Source organism: Quercus robur, chromosome 1 (genome assembly GCF_932294415.1).
Source record: "Quercus robur chromosome 1, dhQueRobu3.1, whole genome shotgun sequence".
Taxonomy (NCBI): Eukaryota; Viridiplantae; Streptophyta; class Magnoliopsida; order Fagales; family Fagaceae; genus Quercus; species Quercus robur.
In genome coordinates this window covers 26,839,095-26,859,115 of record NC_065534.1, presented here as the reverse complement: position 1 = coordinate 26,859,115, position 20,021 = coordinate 26,839,095, and the positions used below count along the sequence as shown (strand labels likewise).

Sequence of the window (20,021 nt, the reverse complement as noted above, 5' to 3'; positions counted from 1 at the left end):
CCTGTCAACTTAACATGAAATTATCAAATATAAGTATTTTCAATGTCGAATCTATTACTAATATTGAAGTGCTTTTTTTTATTTTTTATTTTTTAAATCTAGCATGTTATATTTTATTCATAAAGGTTTATTTATTTAGTTATTTTTATATGTGATTTAATTTTCTTTCGTGTATAACAACAGGCATGTGTTTTTATTTTTCTTATTTTGTGGAATTATTGGACTAAGAGACTTAGAATTAATTATCAGATTATAAACGAAATGATTTATGTATTATTAAACTTTTACCTTTAAATGTTTTCTACATTCCTTCCTTCTTCTTCTTTTTTTCTTTGTATTTTTTATTTTTTATTTTTTTTTATTGTTTGTTGAGAATCTACATTCCTCTATTTATATTACAAGAAATATGAAAAAAAAAATGTTTAAAATGTATGTACAAGTTTCTTTTTTTCTTTTCTTTTTGGTATATGAAGAAAAAAAAAAGGTGATATTGCATTAACATGGGTCGTCATAAGCATGGTTTTAAAAACCAATATGGACAAAGAATCGAAAATGAAACTGCTTACCGATTTTCTGGTCCAACCGGGTCAGACTGATAATTGAAGCGATGATGTCATAATTAATATAATTAAAATATTTAAATAATTTTAATTTTTCATAACTTATATTATGAAAATATATAAAATATAAAGATATTTTTTTAGCATATTCCTTTTTTTTTTTTCTAGTTAGTAATTATTTGACAAAGTATAATTTGCTAAGTTTGTAATTTTATATTTATGAATAATAGTTTAATAATTTAACTTTAACTATTTATTTATTAAAAAAAAAAAAAAGCTAAAACCCAAATGCTGTGACTTAACAACCCAACCTCCCCACTTCCCAGTCACACACTTTTACATCGATCTACTTTTTTTTCTTTTTTTTATACCCCCAAAATCTAGCACCATACATTATCAGTAACTTATTATCATTATATCAATCAGTACTTTTACATGTTAAAGTCTTATCATATTCAAAGTTTTAACCTTTCAAAGTTCAAACTCTTTTCATTTTTCAATTTTCTTTCCTCCTCATGGCACAAGACATGATGGTTCTCTCACAAACTTTCCCTCTCTCAAGTCTTCAATCTTTCTCAAGACAAATTCTACTTCAACATCTAATTTCAGTCAAAGGCTAAAAGCATAGATTTCTCATTCATTTCATCCAACATAAGTATCTCTTTCATTTTATTTTCACCAACAGATCTAAGATTTTCCTCAATATCATTTTAATGCAAATTTAAGAAGTTTGGTTCTAGGTTTTTTTTTTTCCCTTTAGTTATAAGAACCTGTTTAACCGCACCGGCTCCTGGTTTTTCTGGTTGAACTTGCAATTTCCAATTTTTTTTACTTTTTTCTTCAATTTCTGGGTTTTGATGATAACTGGATTGAATCCAGTTCCAAATTGTACCGGTTGAACTGGCCGGTCCGATCTTTAAAACCATGGTCATTAGTTTTGTTTTAGTCTAACTCATTTTTTATCCTAATCTTGTTTGAGCTGTATTCGGTTGGATCAAACCTATACCCACCCAACCGACCTGTTTGCTAGGTCTAGCCTAAAGAGTCTATTCTTTTATGATTTTTTTAATAAATAAAGAGGGTAGATGAGCCCCTTTTGAAGGATCACAAGTCACAACGTATCTTTTCACAATTTATATTTATTACACATCTACCTGCCATATTTTAATTGAGAACATAAAAATGAACTTGCATAAACCTTCAAACAACTCAAGGCTAATGGCAAAAAATACATGGTCCTTTATCCTATAGAGGATCCTTCATATCTACTCCCAAGTCATCAAGAACAAGAACCAATTAAAATATTTGAGAGCTACCTCTCAAACGGGTTCTTTGTATCTAGACCATAATTCTTTGACCTACTCTAAGAGCCAAATTTTCACGAGCTTACAACCAGACCAACCACCACGGTGATATCATCAAGCTTTCCACCTGCCCAACAGAAGACTCCAATAAGCCATGGCATCAAGGAAAAATGATTTTTTCTTTTTCTTTTTTAATTTTAATTTTAATGGTTGTAGAAAGTAGAAACTACAGTAATGTCGTGCCTGTAAGCTTCATGCCAAGAATTTTCCTCCAAAGAGGAACGTCAAAACCCTGCACAAGAGTTATTATCAGCATAAACATGTACTTGACTTTTTCATTGCAGAGATGCATTTATATAAGGTGGTCATATCTGAAAAATGACATTACCTTGGACCTGGCCTCTAATGAATAGGGGGAATCGAAGTTGGAGTCCATGGAGTGATTGCTCGCCAGATTAGCTAATGCCTTTGCTAGCATCAAAAACGATTTCAGTTGTAGAGAGAATTATGCACCTAAGATTGAGTTGCTAATAAATCTTCCTAATCCTAGAGGTGATTTGTTTTAAGAGAAAAATATACCAGCTTCAACTACATCCCTGCATCTGGCTATTGTTGAAATGATTTCATGGTCAAAAACGTTATCAAACAGTCCATCCGAGCCCATTATTATTGTGTCTCCCTCCATCAACTCCACACTGCTTACCTAAATTTGGTGAGGGGTTAGCTCATATTCATGATGATCATGCGACAATGAATTATTGAAATGCAATTCAAAGTTCAAAAGACCTTGGTTATTGAGTTGCAAAATAGAGTGACTTCAGTCGTTAGGCTAACTAAATAGTAGGTGTAACACCCATTTATCATAAACAATTGGTTCGTCTATGCACATTATCTAAAATAGTCAACATTTTTGGTTTCATGTGAGGAAAGGAATTTATTCCCTATTTTATCTTCAATTATTTTCAATGGGAACTGTTAGAAGTTAAGCATGAGGCTGAGGGCGTAGTTATCCTGTGTTGTACACTGGTTGAATAATCATCAGGACCCATTTTGTCTTTCAAAATAGAAGAAATTTCTACAGGTGTAACTAGTATGAACAAAAACACAGTTGCATAGTTACTTAAATATGTAAATATTAGATATTTGTGTCCTTGTACCATTGCATCAAGGTATGTTTGGCCAACCGCCTCAGAGCTCAGCTGATACGGACAGTCAAAATAGTGTTCTTGTGGAAACGTGGATAAAATTATTTGACCTGTAAGTTGAGTGATTAAACAACCATGTCATTGAGGATAAAATGAATTGAAAAGAAAATTCAGAGATAGCTCAAGACTTGGTCTGAGCTAAAGCTTTGGGTTTTACCTTCACGGATAACTCTTAGGCCACAATCCCCAACACTGGCAATCTTTAGAATCCCATTCCTCTCCAGCATGGCAACAATCCTAATTAAGCAAGTGGAAAAACCAAGTTCTTCAGTGTGAACTAGTGTGTGCACTCTCCTCTCACCGTTGGCAACTATAGGGAGGATACCTTAAACAAATGGTTAACTTACACGGTAGCTGAACCTATAGATGAGGTAGCAGCATGTGCTTTCCTTAATAGAATCTGAGGATCATTGTTCACCTGCTCAATAGGAAACATGCTTTGGGCCTGTTAGCTAACAACAGAATAAGCAGAATGACACCTATTCAATTAGAAATAATAGCTTTAGGTTGGCAAATACTTTTAACTGATAAAAGTCCTACTGAATGCCATTTGCAAGCCACAAACCATAGAATTTAGGCTTATAATCACCTTGGTCTTGTTAGGTGTAGCATCCCTAGAAAATTGGTTTGAAGCAAAAGACAAGTTGGAAATAACACAAAACATCACTGCTAACCTACTATTGAAGAACACTACCTCCTCATCCCCCACTAAATTTGAAGCATTAGCCATCAATTCCTTAGGGAATAATGAAGGATCCACATTCTGCTCAGCCCACCTGGCAAGCATAGAATAAGAAGTCAACAATCACAAATTCAAAATTCAAGAAATTTCTGGTGAATTAACACAGCAAAAACTGAAACATGTGTGGACTCCTTAATTCATCACAAGCCTAGACAGATTTGCCAACTCCTTATGAGTCATTTATTCATATGCATATGGTTTTTTTCAAATGAGAACAATGATATGCAACTTCTCCACCAGTCTACTGATTTATTTACTGTTCACAATTGGAAAATACAATTCAAACACTGAAAATTGAATTTAATCATCCAATAATAGAAAATCCTATCTCATACCCAGAGACACCATCAGCAACAGCAATAGCTCCCCCATTGTAGTTGCTCACAAAGAAAGCATCCTCCCCACCTCTCTCAACCTTCAAAAAGACCAAGACTTGATAATGTTAAAAGACACATGAAAAAAAAACATGTTTTCTCTCTTTTTTTTTTTTTTCCCACTAAACTTCCACCCCCTAAAACTGATAGAGTAATGCTACAAGCACAACAGTTTTCACAATAGTTGAGTTGGTATACTTTTATTGGTTCACATTGGGTCAAAACTAACATCATTTTATCATCACCATTAATAACTTGCCACCTTCACAGTTGTAAAATATTTTGTTGCTCTAGAGTTACTGAAACCGATAGAAAGCATGGAGCATAAAGGAGACAAAAGGTGGTTTGCAGTGTGCACTTACCTTGTTGGGGTGTGGAATAAGATGAGTTCCAACACAGAAAGACACCTCCGACCTACAACATAATTAAAATAAATCATCAACCAAATTGTTAGGCCATTGACAATAACTGTTAGACGGCTTACAATACAGCATTATACTCATCTCCAAATAAATCAATAACCATATTTAGCTGAAACATTGATCATATTGAATGCATTCAAGACTTGTGATCGTTTAGTCTTATTTTTCAGCTTTTTGAAAATTGGTTTGTGTGAAAAAGCTATAGCTAGAAAAAAAACTCTGCAACGCGAAAAAAAAGTGTGTTTTGAGTATTACTCGCAACTCATTCTAAGCTTATGCAGCCTTGTAGAGCAAGCAATCTTTACAGTACAAGTTCAATTAATAGGTTGGGAATTGAGATATATGTATATAGAGAAATGACGAGAGGCTCACCTAATAGGATTGAGTTGGGAGGGAGCACAAGAAGAAAGCAACCTTTTCCTCCTCAAAGATTCATCTATGCTTGATAAGGTAGAAGAACGTAGAGAATGAATGAGTGGGTGAGAAACAGAAAGACACTGAGAAATTGAAATCCTTATTAAAGAAATCGCCATTCCCAGCTCCCACTCCCACTCCCACCCTCTCAGCCTCAGCCACAGTACACACAACAGTGCCTACAACAACAAGGCTGGAATGTGTGGCACAAGTTTAGACATATTTGCGATTTCGGGCTGCAAAATCTGCGATAAAATACTTTTATCTGATATGCTATATCAACAAGCACCAGTGGTCTAGTGGTAGAATAGTACCCTGCCACGGTACAGACCCGGGTTCGATTCCCGGCTGGTGCATCGTTTCCTTTTTTGTTGTTTATTTATTTTATATATATATATATATATAGGAACTTTTTCTGACTTTTGAATTTTTTATAATAAGATGCAAAATTAATTTTATTTGACTCCACCAAAAACCAATTTATTGGTTCTTTATATCGAGTCAGTCGATACCTCTGGCTCTGGCTCTGGATCTCCCAAAAAAATGAATGCTGTTTCCACTGATTTTATAGAAGGTACTCTCACTTTGTATTTTAACTGTTATTTTTAAACATTAATAATTACGTCCAATTTTGTTTTTTTTCTTATTACCTAATTATAAAATCTAGTTTTTTATTTTTTTCATCTATGTGTATTGCATTTGCATTCGCAGAAAGCGGAAACGGGAGCGATTCAGACACGAATCCCGATGAGTCACCGGAATACTACCAGCCAATCTCGGCCGTCGACGACGAAGATTCCGATCAACTCAGCTCAGACGAAGACCACGCCGCTGGCTTTCACCGCCTCCCGAACGGAATTTCGTCTCTTGAAATAAACGACGGCGTAGAGCGTGAAGAAGACGAGGGTGATGAAGGGGGAGAGAATGAAAATGAAGAGGAGGAAATTAGGGAGATTCCAGATTCGGCAACTGTGAGGGCTTTTAGCGAGGACGAGAGTCGAAGAAATGCGCCGCTGTCGCCCGAGAATGCCACCAGAGTTATGGAAGCAATGCGTGGGGTTTCGTTCGGTGGAGTTGCTCCCGATTGGGTAGGCCTTGTGCCTGAGGATCAGTGGATTGATCGCCTGAGGAGACTCAGGCAACCACCACAGACTAGTTCATCAAGCACAATCCAAAACTGAGAGATTTTGGGTTTTTATTTTTTATTATTTATATGGAATCGATGGATTGAAAGTTGTTGAATGTTTCTGTGAACTGCTTTTGTTTCATTCTGGTTCTGTATAACAAGTTTAGAGCTGGTTGAATTGGTCTGTGGGATACTGTAATACTGTTAGTTGCTATAATGAACAAAATTCTTATTGTATTCTGCAGCAACGAGCAGCAGAAAATTGTCTACTACTGATGTAAAATGAAGGGTACGTTTTGGATAAGCTGTTTCCCTGTGTTTTGGGTTTAAAATGAGCATTTGAGTTACTATATTTGGGATTTTAAAAAACGTTTTTTAAAATGCTTAACCAAATGGACCTGAAATCATGATGTGATCGGAAATCAAAAATAAAATTTCATACCATCTATTACGAGCTGATAAAAATTTCAAACAAATGGCAGTTGCCACTACAACCTCCCTCATATGATTTATTCACTCATCTTATCTCATACAATGCAGCAATCTATAAATATGGCCACCACTAACTCTCATGCACTACCATTACAAGTAGATAACCATGATAGTACAGAACCATTTTGGAACTCTGGACAACAATTGACAATTTGACTGAAACAACTCTCAAATCGGTCCATTATAATGCGGAATGAAAAATCTAAGACTGGTCTATGCTAACCAAAAATTGAATTTCCAAATGTCTTCTCTGGGTTTGACTTGAATATGGATCCTCAGCTCAAACTTCAAATGCTACAGATGTGTTCACAAGGTGATGGGGATGCTAGTGAAGTAGCTACCCTTTAATGGCCTTCTCAAGCACCAACATTCTCAATGACTGCACTTTTGTCCATTCTCTTCACAATGCCAGCTATAACCTGATACAAATTGACAAGGAAAACATGAGAAAGTTCAATTTTGCAGATAACTATTTTGATTTAGACAAGATGTGTTCCCATGATTTAATGCATATCCCAAGGCTTGCAGTCTGAATATTATACCTTTCCAGGCCCCAATTCATAACTCTTCTTCAGCCCCTTGGTCAGGAGAGTCTTCACTGTTGTTTCCCATTGAACAGGAGAAGTCACCTGTAATTTTGAATTCAAGATCAGGTTAATATTTCCAGCTCAAGAAGGGGAAAAACAAGCGAGGAGTAGCTCACCTGACGAGCCAATATCTTTTTAATTGTGTCAGGATCTGCATGTGGCTGTGCATCAACATTGGATATAACTGGTATTTTTGGAGTTCTGATTTCCGTAGCTGCTAATGCAGCTTCCAATCTTGAGACAGCTGGTTCCATAAAACTGGTGTGGAAAGCACCAGCAACAGCTAGGCGCACCTGAAGAAAGTGGTCATAAGCTTTTATTGCTAATGGAAAGATGGCCTAGAAAGTGCTCCAAATTAAAGAGAGGAGTACCGTCATTCGAGCCTTGAATGACTTTGCTTTGGCTTCTAATGCTTCCACTCCTTTCACACCTCCAGATACAGCATAATTTCCCTACCAAAGTAAAATGCATTAGGTGAAAAAAATTCAAATACAAATTACATTAGTTGAGAGGAAACTATCTGTCTAGGCTTATTAAATTCAAAGGCAAATATAAAAGAATCTTACAGGACACAGGTAATTTGCAATCTGAACTTTATCAGCTTCGTCAACTTCTTGATTGGCTGCATCACACAACTGTTGAACCTTTTCTGAATCCAGTCCTATTATACTGACCATGGCACCTTTAGCAGCATCAGCAGCTTCCTGGAGCCATTTAAAAAATAAAAAGTTCACTAGAAGATATTACAAACTCTTCTTTGTCAGAAAGATGAAACTGCAACAACTGTTAGCTAGTTACAGATGGATTGGATACCTGCATGGCTTCTCCCCTTAATTTGACCAGCTTTAGTCCATCCTCAAAGCTTAAAGATAGAACCAAATCCAGAAGAAAGGTATGTTAGTACAAGAATGCAAGTACATAAAGGATTTCAGACAAATGAATCAGAAAGACAGATCAATTACAAATTGTCTAACAGTGTATTAACCTTCTATCTACTCGGAGGAGTAAATGATATGCTGAATATAAATTGGAGATGAGATTCATCTGCTCCCATAGGACTACTAAGGTGAAAAGACAGGATGTATTCCGACGAAATGCTATTGATTTTAGGAGGACTATAATAAGGAGGATGACAGACCCACTCACGATCTACTAAAAGGAAAGTAGCTTGATTGGTTCGAATCCAATTCGTGAGATAGCTTCAAGCAGTTAAGGTAGGGCAGCCTTTAGTAGAGGGCCGGGCTAAGGACGAAGTAAACCTAAACCCTTTTCAATCAGTGGAGTGACAGTAGCAGTACCAAGCCAGTATAACTGCTTCAGGGGATCTTCTGAGGAACTTTCACCATTTGGTGTATCGTCAGTAACGGTGTTGTACTCTTCAGTCTCAACTGATTTCTTTATCATGGAGGGATCCGCAAGATAGTCAGCATCCGAGGAAAGGCAACAACTAAATGGCTTAATTTGAGGTAGCTTCTTCCTAGGGCGATGGAACAAAGATCTCAAGAACATTATAATCAATTTATCTAATCAGGTGCAAACTTATAACTTTTCAGAATTTTACGAGTTACATTCAAGAGAAGGCTATAAATTGGCATGTGCTTGTCACACAATTGGCTCTGATTGGAGGGTGGGCTGCTACATATAACAGTATGGAGCTCAGAAAGGATGATTTGTGTGTGTTCATTCAGACCAATGTTGTTTTCACACAAAAAAAAGTAACAAGACGCACCAAAATTTATTGAGTAGGATGACTCACCTAAAAGCCCCAGCAAATGCTAGAGCAGTATATTCTCCCAAGCTTAGGCCACACGTGACATCAACTGAATCAATAATCTGCTGACCTCCATCACGCACACGAAATAGCTCAACTGCAGCTAGACTTGTGACATAGATAGCTGGCTGCAGAAGTACAGAATTAGATGCTAACCAATAACTGTCAATTGGAAATATTATACCACAAAATGGTTAAGATAGCTTATTATCAATGTATGATAGCATAATTAGCATTAACAATACAACAAAGTATTTTGGAATGAAAATTGGTTCTTGCTGCAAATAAAAAGAAAATGGAAAAGCAGAGAAGGGATTAAAAACACGGAGATCGTAGAAGTTTGAAAACGTTCTTGGTGCATAAGAAAATGGTAAAGCAGATTAGGGACATAAAATATGGACATCTTAGAACTTTGAAAAAGTGATAAACCGGTGATTTAAAGTTAATACACTCAAATGTTACATGCATATCAGAATCAGATGATCCTGTTGACAGATTTCTGTTTGCCTAGAGGTCAATTGGTAAGGCTATGGGTACTTAAAAGATCATTCATCTTGAACCAAGTAATTAAAAATTTGCAAGACCACATATTTGAAGTGGAGTCTCTTCAGAATTATATAAATGATATCAGAGCAGCTTGTCCTTCAATACATTGCAATTGTACAACCCATTGCCAAGATTATAGAAGACGATAAGAAACCAGTAAAAGTGGTCAGGTATAACACCTGGCTTATAACAGTCGAATCTAGCTTCTCTTTTGGTCCATTGATGCAAATATCTAGAAGGTCAAACCTGCACGCAATAGAAATGTCACATTACACATTTACCATTTCACATTAATGAAGAGAAAATTATCATTTTAGGCCAAGTGAAAATGTCCAAAATAAATAAACAATTTATGCTACCCTAATATGTCATTTGCTTTCTTGTACAATTCCGCAGCAGCAGGTACATTTTGAGCCTCCTTTCCCATACCAACTGCTTGGGCACCCTGGGACATTAAAAGTAATACAACAAAGAAACATGAAGCACACCATAAAATGATGTTTTTTCTGGGAAAAAAGTTCCAAAAAACACTGGAATGAATTAATGCATTATCTTCTACATGAGGTATAAGTTATTTCTACGTAAAGCTCCCCCAGTTTTCAGCTTGAGCTGCATAAGGCAAAAACTAGTCTCACGATGCTTTCTTGTGGTAAATTCTGGCATATAATAAAGCATCTTTCTTCTGTTTCTCATCATCCTCTCCTCCAACCCTTGTACTAATGAGATTTTCACCTCCGTACCACCATTTCTTTCCCTAGCGTATTTATTATAGTTCCTTACATTTTTACAATCTTTACTCAGTTCAGTTGAAACCACCACTCACTGAAATTAGAAACCACACCATCATATTATTATTTGTCCTAATAGAATGCATAGGGCCGGCCATTTTCAAGAATTTACAGTATCAAACCAATTGATTCTGCACTAACATAACGGATTCATATGTAAATAATAATAATACCTTATGAAACACCTAAAGCCAAGATATAAAACTTTTCAAATGGGGAAATTTGTTAGATATTCTGGGAGCGATACTCCCTAGCCCGTCTTCTCACATGAATGACGCATCCCACCATAAACTTAATTAATGGGACTCAATATCACTTGAGAGGACGGAGCATTGCAACCGGAGTACTAAATTTCAAATTGTCGCCCCGTGACCAATAACTTTCCCCAAATTAAATTCCTCTTATTTTCCACTAAACAACCTAAATCACTTTCTACAGTACATGATTCAGCACCTTCTTTACACTAATGAACATAGAAAAATGCACAAACCCCGTAGCTACAACTTAATTTGAAAATTGGTTTTCAAAGTAAACCTTTTTTTTTTTTTTTGTTCAAAGCAAATCATTCGCATTTTTAAGCTTATAAAAGTTCTCCAATAAGCATCAATTCAATTTTGATAAATGAGTGTGCGATTTGTGTTGTGCCTATGAATAAAAACGAATGAAGCAGCGTTAAGAAAACAAACCTGGCCGGGAAAAAGGAAAGCTGAGGTGGGGCTGTAATCGGAGAACAAGGAATCATTAACGAGGGCCTGAGATCCAACCGAGACGCTGGTCATGAAAACCCTAGATCGGTCTGGATTCCGAGGTCGAAGGCTTCGAATCCGCAGGGAATTGGAGGAGGAGGCATTGAAAGGAAGCTGCTTGTGGAGAGAAATGGAAGGGAGAGTGAGAGAAGAGGAAGCCATTGTTGAAAGTGAATTTGAGAAGGGTGGAAGAGCAAAGCGTGAAGACGAAGAAGAAAATGTGCGCTGAATAAGAGAACGGTGGAGGTGGGAGTGCATGTACGAGTGAGTGTGTTGTGTGAGACAGATATAATGCTTTGGAGAGTCCGAGGGGTTTTAGAGTGGCGGAGTTTACCAAGTTAAAAGTCGTTGGAATTGGGCTTGAAAACCAACGATAACTGCCAACTGCCTTTCGGGTTTAGTCACAGCATTGCTTGCATAGAATATAGTAATTATCTATACTATTATTTAAGAAACTTTCTTTATATGAATTTCTCTTTTTATTTTTTTAAATCTTCCTATAATTTTAACTCTCATTAAAATATTATCTAAAAAATAGAGTCATTCTCCTATTAATTTTCAAATTATTTTATTCACTTATAAATATAAATTAGATTTCAAGTAGTGCTTGAGATTGAGCTATTAAGGTTGTTCTTGAAAATGACAACGATCTCTTTAGGACCATCATTGCCAAACCAATCACTTCCTACGTTTCCTTCGTTATGTCAACAAATTCTAAAGTAAATTATACTTTGCCATACCAATCTCTAAATAGTTCTAGGAATAAATCATTAAAAAAAAAAAAAATCACTCCTAATTCTCCAATGTTTCATTTTGTTAAATTCATTTTATTTTTTCTTTTAAAAATCATTCTATTTTTTCAATGTTCTGACATGGATTTTATTATGTGGATGTGGTTTTTAAAATAACAATTAAAATATTTTATTATTATTTTAGTAGCCATATAGTCAAAAAGTGTGCCAACTGTGTAATCCATTAGCCATGTTAGCATTTTCTATTAGTGAATTAACAGTAGAGACCAAATTGACTTCAAATTGAAAATAACAAGAACCAAATTAATTGTTACCAAAATGTAAGGATAAAAATGATGTTTTCGCCTATGTAAAATAGAAAAAGTAGCTTCTTATGCTAAAAGAAGACAAAAAATTTTGCACGAGTTGATGCGAATGCTCTGTGTAGGGGGGCGGTTTTGGGGCTCAAGCCCAACAGGCGGGTGGTTCTGGCCCAAAAGTCCCTCAACAATGAATTTGTAGAGAGTAGGTTACAGAACTAGGTCTTTGACAGAGGAAACGTAGTTATGACCACGCCATGCAACCAGTTGGACGTAAAGATATTCCTTCAAACTTCTGGAGTAACGGTCCCTGGGGCTGTTTCTTCTACTTCTACCTCCTTTCTCTTTTTCTATCTTTTTCTTATTTCTGCTTGCGATCCTTTTGCCATGGGGATCTCCTTCTCTTATATAGTATCCTTCCTAAGATCATGACCCTACACTTGTCAACCATCTGACCCTCCACTTGAGTGCCTGTCCCATAGGTCATCCTTCCTCTTTTCTGTGAGTTGCACTGGCCAAGATGATTCTACGTTCCTGTCCCTTCCACATTAATGCGGCTGGAAAAGTAGTTCCTTGGCATTTAATGCGGCAGTTGTGGTTGCCCCCCTTCCTGAACGTCACGCACTATTCCTTCGTATTGAGTGACCTTTCGCCAGGTATGGAGTGCGAATTGGGCACTTACTTAGCGAGTCCGAGGAGGTACTCCTCCTCGGACGCCCCTAAACAGGCCCGGCCCATCATGGTTGGGATGGGATATCCTACGCCCATGCCTTTTCTTCTTATCGTGGCTGGGCTTGGTACATGAACTACGGCCCAACATCAGTTGACAGATTTTACCCCCCACAATAGCCCCTCGAAATGCCGGCCTTTTCCTGGGTCCGAGGAGAAAAGGCGGGATTTTGATGCTCACTAGACGGCTCGTGGTGAACCACTGCTTCACACGTGTAGGGGGTGAAGGCATGCCTTTACGTGCCTCATTAATGCTGTGGGCAATTAATGACTCAGGGGAAAGTAACCGCAGCTTTCGAGGTTTTACACTCGCCCAATCCAACGGTTGGAGGCAGGATCTACGGTGGACAGCGCTTCACGTGCCTTAGACGCGAGTGCGTCTGTTCAACTTCTACCGAGTATAACAGGCTTTGAGGGCGTTCGTCCCTCACTTTTGACGAGTCTTCCAATATTCAGAACTTCTCAGAGCTTATTCCTTCAGTCCGTTCTTACTTCCGCTGCCATTCTCTTGAAGACTCCTTCGAGCCTCTTACCCGTAAGTGCGTGCTTCTTCTCCATTATTCTTCATTAATCATACTGCCTTCAAGTTGTCTTTAGGATTAGAGGGGATGGGTAGGCTTGAGAAAATGGTAGATTCTCCGGCCGGTATGGCGGGCTTCAGGGCGAAGTATCGTATCCCACCGGAGGTAGGTTTAGAGTACTGTCATCTGGAGGACATTTTGCTCAAACGGAGAACAGGAGAAGTCGCAATTCCAATGATAGCCTTCGTGGAAGGAGGAATGACTATTCCAATGGGGAGAATAACTAGGGATTACCTACTGGTCATAGGTTGGCCCCCCATCAATGCACCGCTAATCTGTTCCGGATCCTGGGGTGTGTCGAAACCCTGAACGATCAGATGAACCTCGGCCTCTCATGGCACGACGTGGTTCATCTTTATGAATGCCATAAGCTCGGCGACACATACTATCTAAAGTCTAGGACTGACGAAGTGAGGTTGATATCCTGCCTTCTGAAGTCCAGCAAAGGCTTGAAGGACGACCATTTGATCGTCTCCGGGCCATGGTATGACGGCCCTCACTGTCCGACTAGGGCGGGAAAGCCAGGTGGGGTGTCGTAGAACTAGATGCCGTGGGGAGGACTTTGGTTTCAAGCTCCTCCCCCTCTTTTTCTTTTTCTCTTTTTTTTTTTTATTTTAAACTTGTTGGTTTGGTTGCATGTCCCCTCGGACTAACATAAATCTTTTAACGGCCTTTGCAGACAAGGGACGAACAACTCCTCGGCTGAGCCTAGTCAATATCCCGGCCCTAAATTACCTCCTGAGGTCCGAGATTTTTGTTAGCGAGGACGGACAACTACGGTCGGCTCCTTTAATTTTGGATTACACTCCACTCACTTGAGCCCAGGTAGAAGCCGGACAAGCTATAAGGGCCGGTAGTCCGAGATTAGCACGGATTGACGTGTCCATACCAGGGTTCCTCGCTGATACAGACTTGCCTCCTATTCAGTTACCTCCCCAACGTGTCTTTCCCCCAGTAGTTATCCCAGAGGAGGAGGCCGGCTCTTCACATTCATCCTTAGAGGATCAGATAGACCAGTTCCAATTTACTGAGGAAGGGGAGGCTTCGGTCAGAGTAGTAGAGATCTCCGACTCTGACGCTGATTTAGACCGTGCCTCAGCGGCTCCTGGTACTGGTTTGGTCGTCGCACAACCTGATATCAGCGAGGACACAGAAGAAGAAGAAGGAATGGACCTCCAGCCGAGGACTGGTCTTAGGGGTCTTCTATCCAACAGGTCCAAAGGGCAGACCTCCAAGGAAATCTCGAAAGGACATATCGTCTCCAAAGCCCCCGCTCCTCCTCCCCCTCCCTCGTCGGGTGCGGCGCTGAAGCCTATGCCTAACCTAAGGCGAAAAAGGCCTGTAGAAGAGGCGGAGGAGGGAGAGGTTGCCCGTGAGAAAGCCGGGCCTAAAAAGAAGGGCAAGGAAACGAAAGAGCCCCGAGAAAAAAGAACCAGGTCCACTGAGAGCCGAGATGAGGCGGCCACTCTGGGGGGACCACGAACATGGTCTCCTCGGATCGAGCTAGATGGCGCTCCAATCCTCTGGGATGCGACCCTATGGGAGTCCCAGCGTGAGCAGGCTTCGTTCATGGCTGAGGCGTTGCAGCAACCTCTTCTCTTGCCCCGTGATATGGAAGGCCTCAGGAAGATTCGTCAGCCAGAGCTTTTCATGTCACTGAAGAGGGACATGGCTGTGGTAAGTGGAATCTTCTATCTTGTCTTTGTGTTGAGTACCTTCTTATTATCTTATCTTGGTATCGTCTTCATTTCCGTCTGAGTGCAGGTCACCCAACAAATTTATGTTGCTGAGGAGTGGGCCAAGAAAGCTCGTGAGGATGCGCATAGGGAGGCTCAGTCCCGTGCTGTGGCTGAGAGGGCCGCTGGCGATCTCAAACGAGATCTTGATCGTCAGGATTATGAGCTAAAAGAGGTGAAGAAGGCCAATGCGAGTGCAGAGGCTGGCCTGAAGAATGCTGAAAAGCAAACCAAAGAGCTGCGCAAGCAGCTCCGACACTCTGAGGAAAGACTGTCAGCGGAGCAACAGGCGGTTTCGGAGCTTAAGGCTGAGCTTGCAAGGACCAAGGAGGAAGCTCGCTTGTCCAGGGAGGTTGCCGAGAAGGCTGTGGCGGCTTCTTATGAACGTGGGGTTCACGATACTAAGGAGAGACTGACCGAGGAAGTTGCCACCGTCTGCAGGGAATACGTCACCTCGACCTGGGGATTGGCCATGGATCGGGCAGCCGTCCCCGCAGATTCTGATCTCAGGAAAGCTGAGAACATCTTTTTCCCTGCGGAGATACGTGAGGTTCCTGGTGAGGTCGCCTCCACTGAGCCTCTTCCAGCAGATTCCTTCATTCTCGAGACTGGGGGCATGGAGCAAGCTACGCAGGGTCAGTCACCCGAGGACAGTCTTCGCATCAGCGAGATCCTTGCCCAGGCCCAGGAGATCGCCCCGGAGAACCCAGCAGCGGATGATCAGCCTGCCCCAACTCAGGGCCCTTAGGGACGTAGAATAGGAATTCGTCTGTTCCGCTTTTGTACTTCGTTTTGTTTGATCCTTACTAATATTTCTGAACTGAGTTACTTTGAACATTATATGACAAAAGTTATTTCATTACATATATCGCTGCTTTATTCTATTTTGTTTTCATCATGAATGGATATTGGTTTTGCCTTTTTACTGCTGAAAGTCAAACAATAATGAATGAATACGTTAGAATTGCGACACTTTGTAATTGGGCAAAAACGATTACAATGCTGATTTCTCCCAAGTCCGTGGCTAAGAATCCGCGCAGGACTTGGGCTCCCTTTAACGCTTTTCGAGAATCATAAATGGTTAACACTTGTTGAAAGAATTGTGTGGTTAATTTCCCCCAAGTCTGTGATCCGAGGAGCCATGCAGGACTTGGGTTCTGTTTAACACTTATTGAAAGTTGTTGCGTGGTTAATTTCCCCCAAGCCTGTGGTCCGAGGAGCCATGCAGGACTTGGGTTTTGTTTAACACTTACTGAGAATTGTTGCGTGGTTAATTTCCCCCAAGTCTGTGGTCCGAGGAGCCATGCAGGACTTGGGTTCTGTTTAACACGTATTGAGAATCGTTGCGTGGTTAATTTCCCCCAAGTCTGTGGAGCCATGCAGGACTTGGGTTCTGTTTAACACTTATTGAGAATTGTTGCGTGGTTAATTTCCCCCAAGTCTGTGGTCCGAGGAGCCATGCAGGACTTGGGTTCTGTTTAACACTTATTGAGAATGGTTGCGTGGTTAATTTCCCCCAAGTCTGTGGTCCGAGGAGCCATGCAGGACTTGGGTTCTGTTTAACACTTATTGAGAATGGTTGCGTGGTTAATTTCCCCCAAGTCTGTGGTCCGAGGAGCCATGCAGGACTTGGGTTCTGTTTAACACTTATTGAGAATGGTTGCGTGGTTAATTTCCCCCAAGTCTGTGGTCCGAGGAGCCGTGCAGGACTTGGGTTCTGTTTAACACGTATTGAGAATCGTTGCCTGGTTAATTTCCCCCAAGTCTGTGGTCCGAGGAGCCATGCAGGACTTGGGTTCTGTTTAACACTTATTGAGAATTGTTGCATGGTTAATTTCCCCCAAGTCTGTGGTCCGAGGAGCCGTGCAGGACTTGGGTTCTGTTTAACACTTGCTGAAAGTATTGTACAGTAAAACGACATCAAGTAAAGTATTTTTCATTAATAAAAGTACCTTTTCAGGTTATTTACATTCCACGGACGTGGCACTACACGTTCGTCCAAGTCTTCCAAATAGTATGCTCCAATGCCAGCCACAGAGGTGATACGGTATGGACCCTCCCAGTTTGGTCCGAGCTTTCCCCATGCAGGGTTCCTCGCGTTGCCCAGGACTTTCCTCAGCACCAGGTCTCCAGGCGTCAAGGGTCTCGACTTCACCTTGGCATCATAGCCCTGCTTGAGCTTTTGTTGATACTGAGCTAGATGCACCATCGCGCAATCCCTTCTCTCTTCAAGGATGTCCAGGCTTTTTTCTAGAAGCCCGTTGTTAACAATGGGGTCGAATGTAGCAGTCCTCTGGGAGGGAAAGTTTATCTCTAATGGGATGACGGCCTCGGCCCCGTAGGTCAACGAAAAGGGGGTTTCTCCCGTGGATCAGCGGGGCGTGGTGCGATACGTCCACAAAACATGGGCGAGCTCTTCAACCCACCTCCCTTTCGCGTCGTCCAACCTCCTCTTCAGCCCATTCACTATGGTTTTGTTAATTGCCTCTGCTTGTCCGTTACTCTGCGGATAGGTTGGTGTAGAGTACCTGTTGACAATCCCCAATTCACTGCAATATTCCCTAAAGGCCTTGCTATCAAATTGCAGGCCATTGTCCGAGATTAGGGTGTGTGGGGTACCGAACCGGGTGACAATGTTTTTCCAGATAAACTTCTTGACGTCAACATCCCTAATGTTTGCCAGCGCCTCAGCCTCGACCCATTTCGTAAAGTAATCGGTGCCGACGAGAAGAAACTTCTTGTTCCCGGCAGCTTTGGGAAACGGACCTAATATGTCTAGGCCCCATTGTGCAAATGGCCAAGGGCTGGACAATGGGTTAAGTACCCCACCCGGCTGATGTATATTCGGAGCGAACCTTTGGCATTGGTCACACTTCTTCACATATTCCAGAGCCTCCTTATGCATGCTCGGCCACCAGTAACCCAGCGTCATAGCCCTGTGGGAGAGGGATCGGCCCCCCGTATGGCTTCCGCAAATCCCCTCGTGCAACTCCTCCAGAATGAGTTCAGTAGCCCCTGGGTGCACACACAACAAGTATGGCCCTGAAAAAGAACGTCTGTAAAGCTTGGAGTCCTCAGACAACCAGAATCGAGGAGCCCTCCTCCTGATTTTGTCGGCCTCGACTTTGTCGTCCGGTAAGGAATTGTACTTCAAGAATCGGACAAGAGGATCCATCCAGCTTGGTCCCTCAACGACGTTATGTACCCGAATACCGTTAGCGTCCTCTTCCGTGGGGCGGCAAAGGTCCTCGACCAAAATAACCCGCGGAAGTGGCTGAGCCGAGGATGTGGCCAGTGTTGGCAGAGAATCGGCGTGGGTATTCCCGCTTCTGGGTATATGTGTTAAGTGGAAGTCGTCGAAGTGCGCTTGTAGGCGTTTAGCTCGGGCAAGGTACCGCTACATTCTTTCATCTTTCGCCTCCAATTCCCCGCTTACTTGCCCCACTATGAGTCTCGAATCCGAGAATATGTTCGCGCATTTCCCACCCAACCTCCGGATCATGGACATCCCCTCCAGCAGTGCCTCATACTCAGTTTCGTTATTCGTTGCTGGGAATCCCAGTCTCAACGACTTTTCCAAGGTTATACCTTCGGGAGAGATTAGAACGAGCCCCACTCCGGAGCCCTTTTGGTTTGCTGCCCCATCAATGTATGCTCTCCATTTATCGTGTTCTTGCACAGAAATCGCGCTGACCAATCTCCTATCGTCATTTGGTGATTCCGAGACTTCCACTCCTTCCAAGGTAGGCTCCGCAAATTCAGCTACCAGATCGGCGAGGACTTGACCTTTTATGGCGGTGCGTGGCATATATCTGATGTCAAAGGCGCTCAAGATGGTTCCCCATTTAGCTATTCTCTCAGTGTAGTCGGCGCTACGGAGGACTGATTTCAATGGAAGTTGGGTTAGCACAACCACTGTATGTGCCTGAAAATAGTGGGGAAGCTTCTTTGTAGCTTGCACGACAGCCAATATTGCCTTTTCGAGGGGGAGGTACCGGGTCTCTGCCTCCTGTAGCGACTTGCTTACGTAATACACGGGCCGCTGCGTGCCGTTGTCCTCTCGGATCAGTACTGGGCTAACCGCATGATCGGCGATTGCGATGTATGCATACAGCACCTCGTCGGTCTCGGGACTCGACATGATCGGAGGTCGGGCAAGGTATTCCTTGAGCTGTTGGAATGCTAAATCACACTCCTCGGTCCACTCGAAACCCTTCCACTTGTGCAATAGAAGGAAAAAGGGTCTGCATCTGTCAGCCGAGCGGGAGATGAAACGGTTCAAAGCTGCTATCATGCCGGTAAGCTTCTGGACTTCTTTGGGATTCCGAGGAGGTTGCATATTATGAATGGCCCTTATTTGGTCAGGGTTAACCTCGATCCCCCGGTGGGTTACCATGTAGCCAAGGAATTTCCCCGATCCCACTCCAAATGAGCACTTGGATGCGTTCAGTCGCAGCTTGTACCTTCTCAGAATGTGAAACACCTCGTCAAGGTCCCTGATGTGGTCGGTCACCAATTTACTTTTTACTACCATATCGTCTATATACACCTCGACAGTTTTTCCCATCTGTTGTTCAAACATCCTAGTCATCATCCTTTGATAGGTCGACCCGGCATTCTTCAGGCCAAAAGGCATCACCTTGTAATGATAGTTGCCAATTGGGGTGACAACGGCAGTTTTTTCCTGGTCTTCCGTGGCCAAGGATATTTGATGGTAGCCCTGGAAAGCGTACAAGAAACTCATTCGGGGATGCCTGACAGTTGCGTCGACCAGTCGATCTATCCTCGGCATTGGGAAAGGATCCTTCGGGCAGGCCTTGTTTAAGTCCGTGAAGTCCACACAGACT

General features: G+C 41.4%; 3 protein-coding genes and 1 non-coding gene across 7 annotated transcripts; 2 read left to right on the top strand and 2 right to left on the bottom strand.

Moving 5' to 3' along the window:
• Positions 1-1,683: 1,683 nt before the first annotated feature.
• Positions 1,684-5,205, bottom strand: LOC126727589 (probable protein phosphatase 2C 1). Of its 4 annotated transcripts, XM_050433397.1 has the most exons (11): positions 4,980-5,205; positions 4,548-4,599; positions 4,147-4,226; positions 3,764-3,845; positions 3,417-3,487; positions 3,227-3,306; positions 3,022-3,119; positions 2,444-2,567; positions 2,253-2,335; positions 2,108-2,156; positions 1,684-1,991 (listed from the first exon to the last, which is right to left on the bottom strand). In XM_050433397.1, the coding sequence occupies exons 1-11, from the start codon at positions 5,138-5,140 to the stop codon at positions 1,939-1,941; spliced, it is 933 nt and encodes a 310-aa protein (XP_050289354.1). In that variant the 5' UTR covers positions 5,141-5,205; the 3' UTR covers positions 1,684-1,938. The 4 variants fall into 4 exon arrangements, 3 of the variants coding, with proteins under 3 accessions (XP_050289354.1, XP_050289363.1, XP_050289372.1); XM_050433406.1 differs by lacking the exon at positions 4,147-4,226 and having other exon boundaries at positions 4,980-5,059; XR_007656281.1 differs by lacking the exon at positions 1,684-1,991 and having other exon boundaries at positions 2,103-2,156; positions 2,253-2,330.
• A 101-nt stretch (positions 5,206-5,306) lies between these two features.
• On the top strand, positions 5,307-5,377 carry TRNAG-GCC (transfer RNA glycine (anticodon GCC)). Its single transcript has one exon. It is a non-coding gene; the product is annotated as a tRNA-Gly (tRNA).
• A 67-nt stretch (positions 5,378-5,444) lies between these two features.
• On the top strand, positions 5,445-6,451 carry LOC126727587 (uncharacterized). The gene is made up of 2 exons (XM_050433383.1): positions 5,445-5,595; positions 5,733-6,451. The coding sequence occupies exons 1-2, from the start codon at positions 5,565-5,567 to the stop codon at positions 6,200-6,202; spliced, it is 501 nt and encodes a 166-aa protein (XP_050289340.1). The 5' UTR covers positions 5,445-5,564; the 3' UTR covers positions 6,203-6,451.
• Positions 6,452-6,554: 103 nt separating this feature from the next.
• On the bottom strand, positions 6,555-11,468 carry LOC126727586 (uncharacterized). The gene is made up of 10 exons (XM_050433366.1): positions 11,018-11,468; positions 9,903-9,988; positions 9,723-9,789; positions 8,983-9,125; positions 8,040-8,088; positions 7,793-7,930; positions 7,598-7,678; positions 7,343-7,519; positions 7,182-7,268; positions 6,555-7,058 (listed from the first exon to the last, which is right to left on the bottom strand). The coding sequence occupies exons 1-10, from the start codon at positions 11,333-11,335 to the stop codon at positions 6,996-6,998; spliced, it is 1,209 nt and encodes a 402-aa protein (XP_050289323.1). The 5' UTR covers positions 11,336-11,468; the 3' UTR covers positions 6,555-6,995.
• Between the last annotated feature and the right edge of the window lie 8,553 nt (positions 11,469-20,021).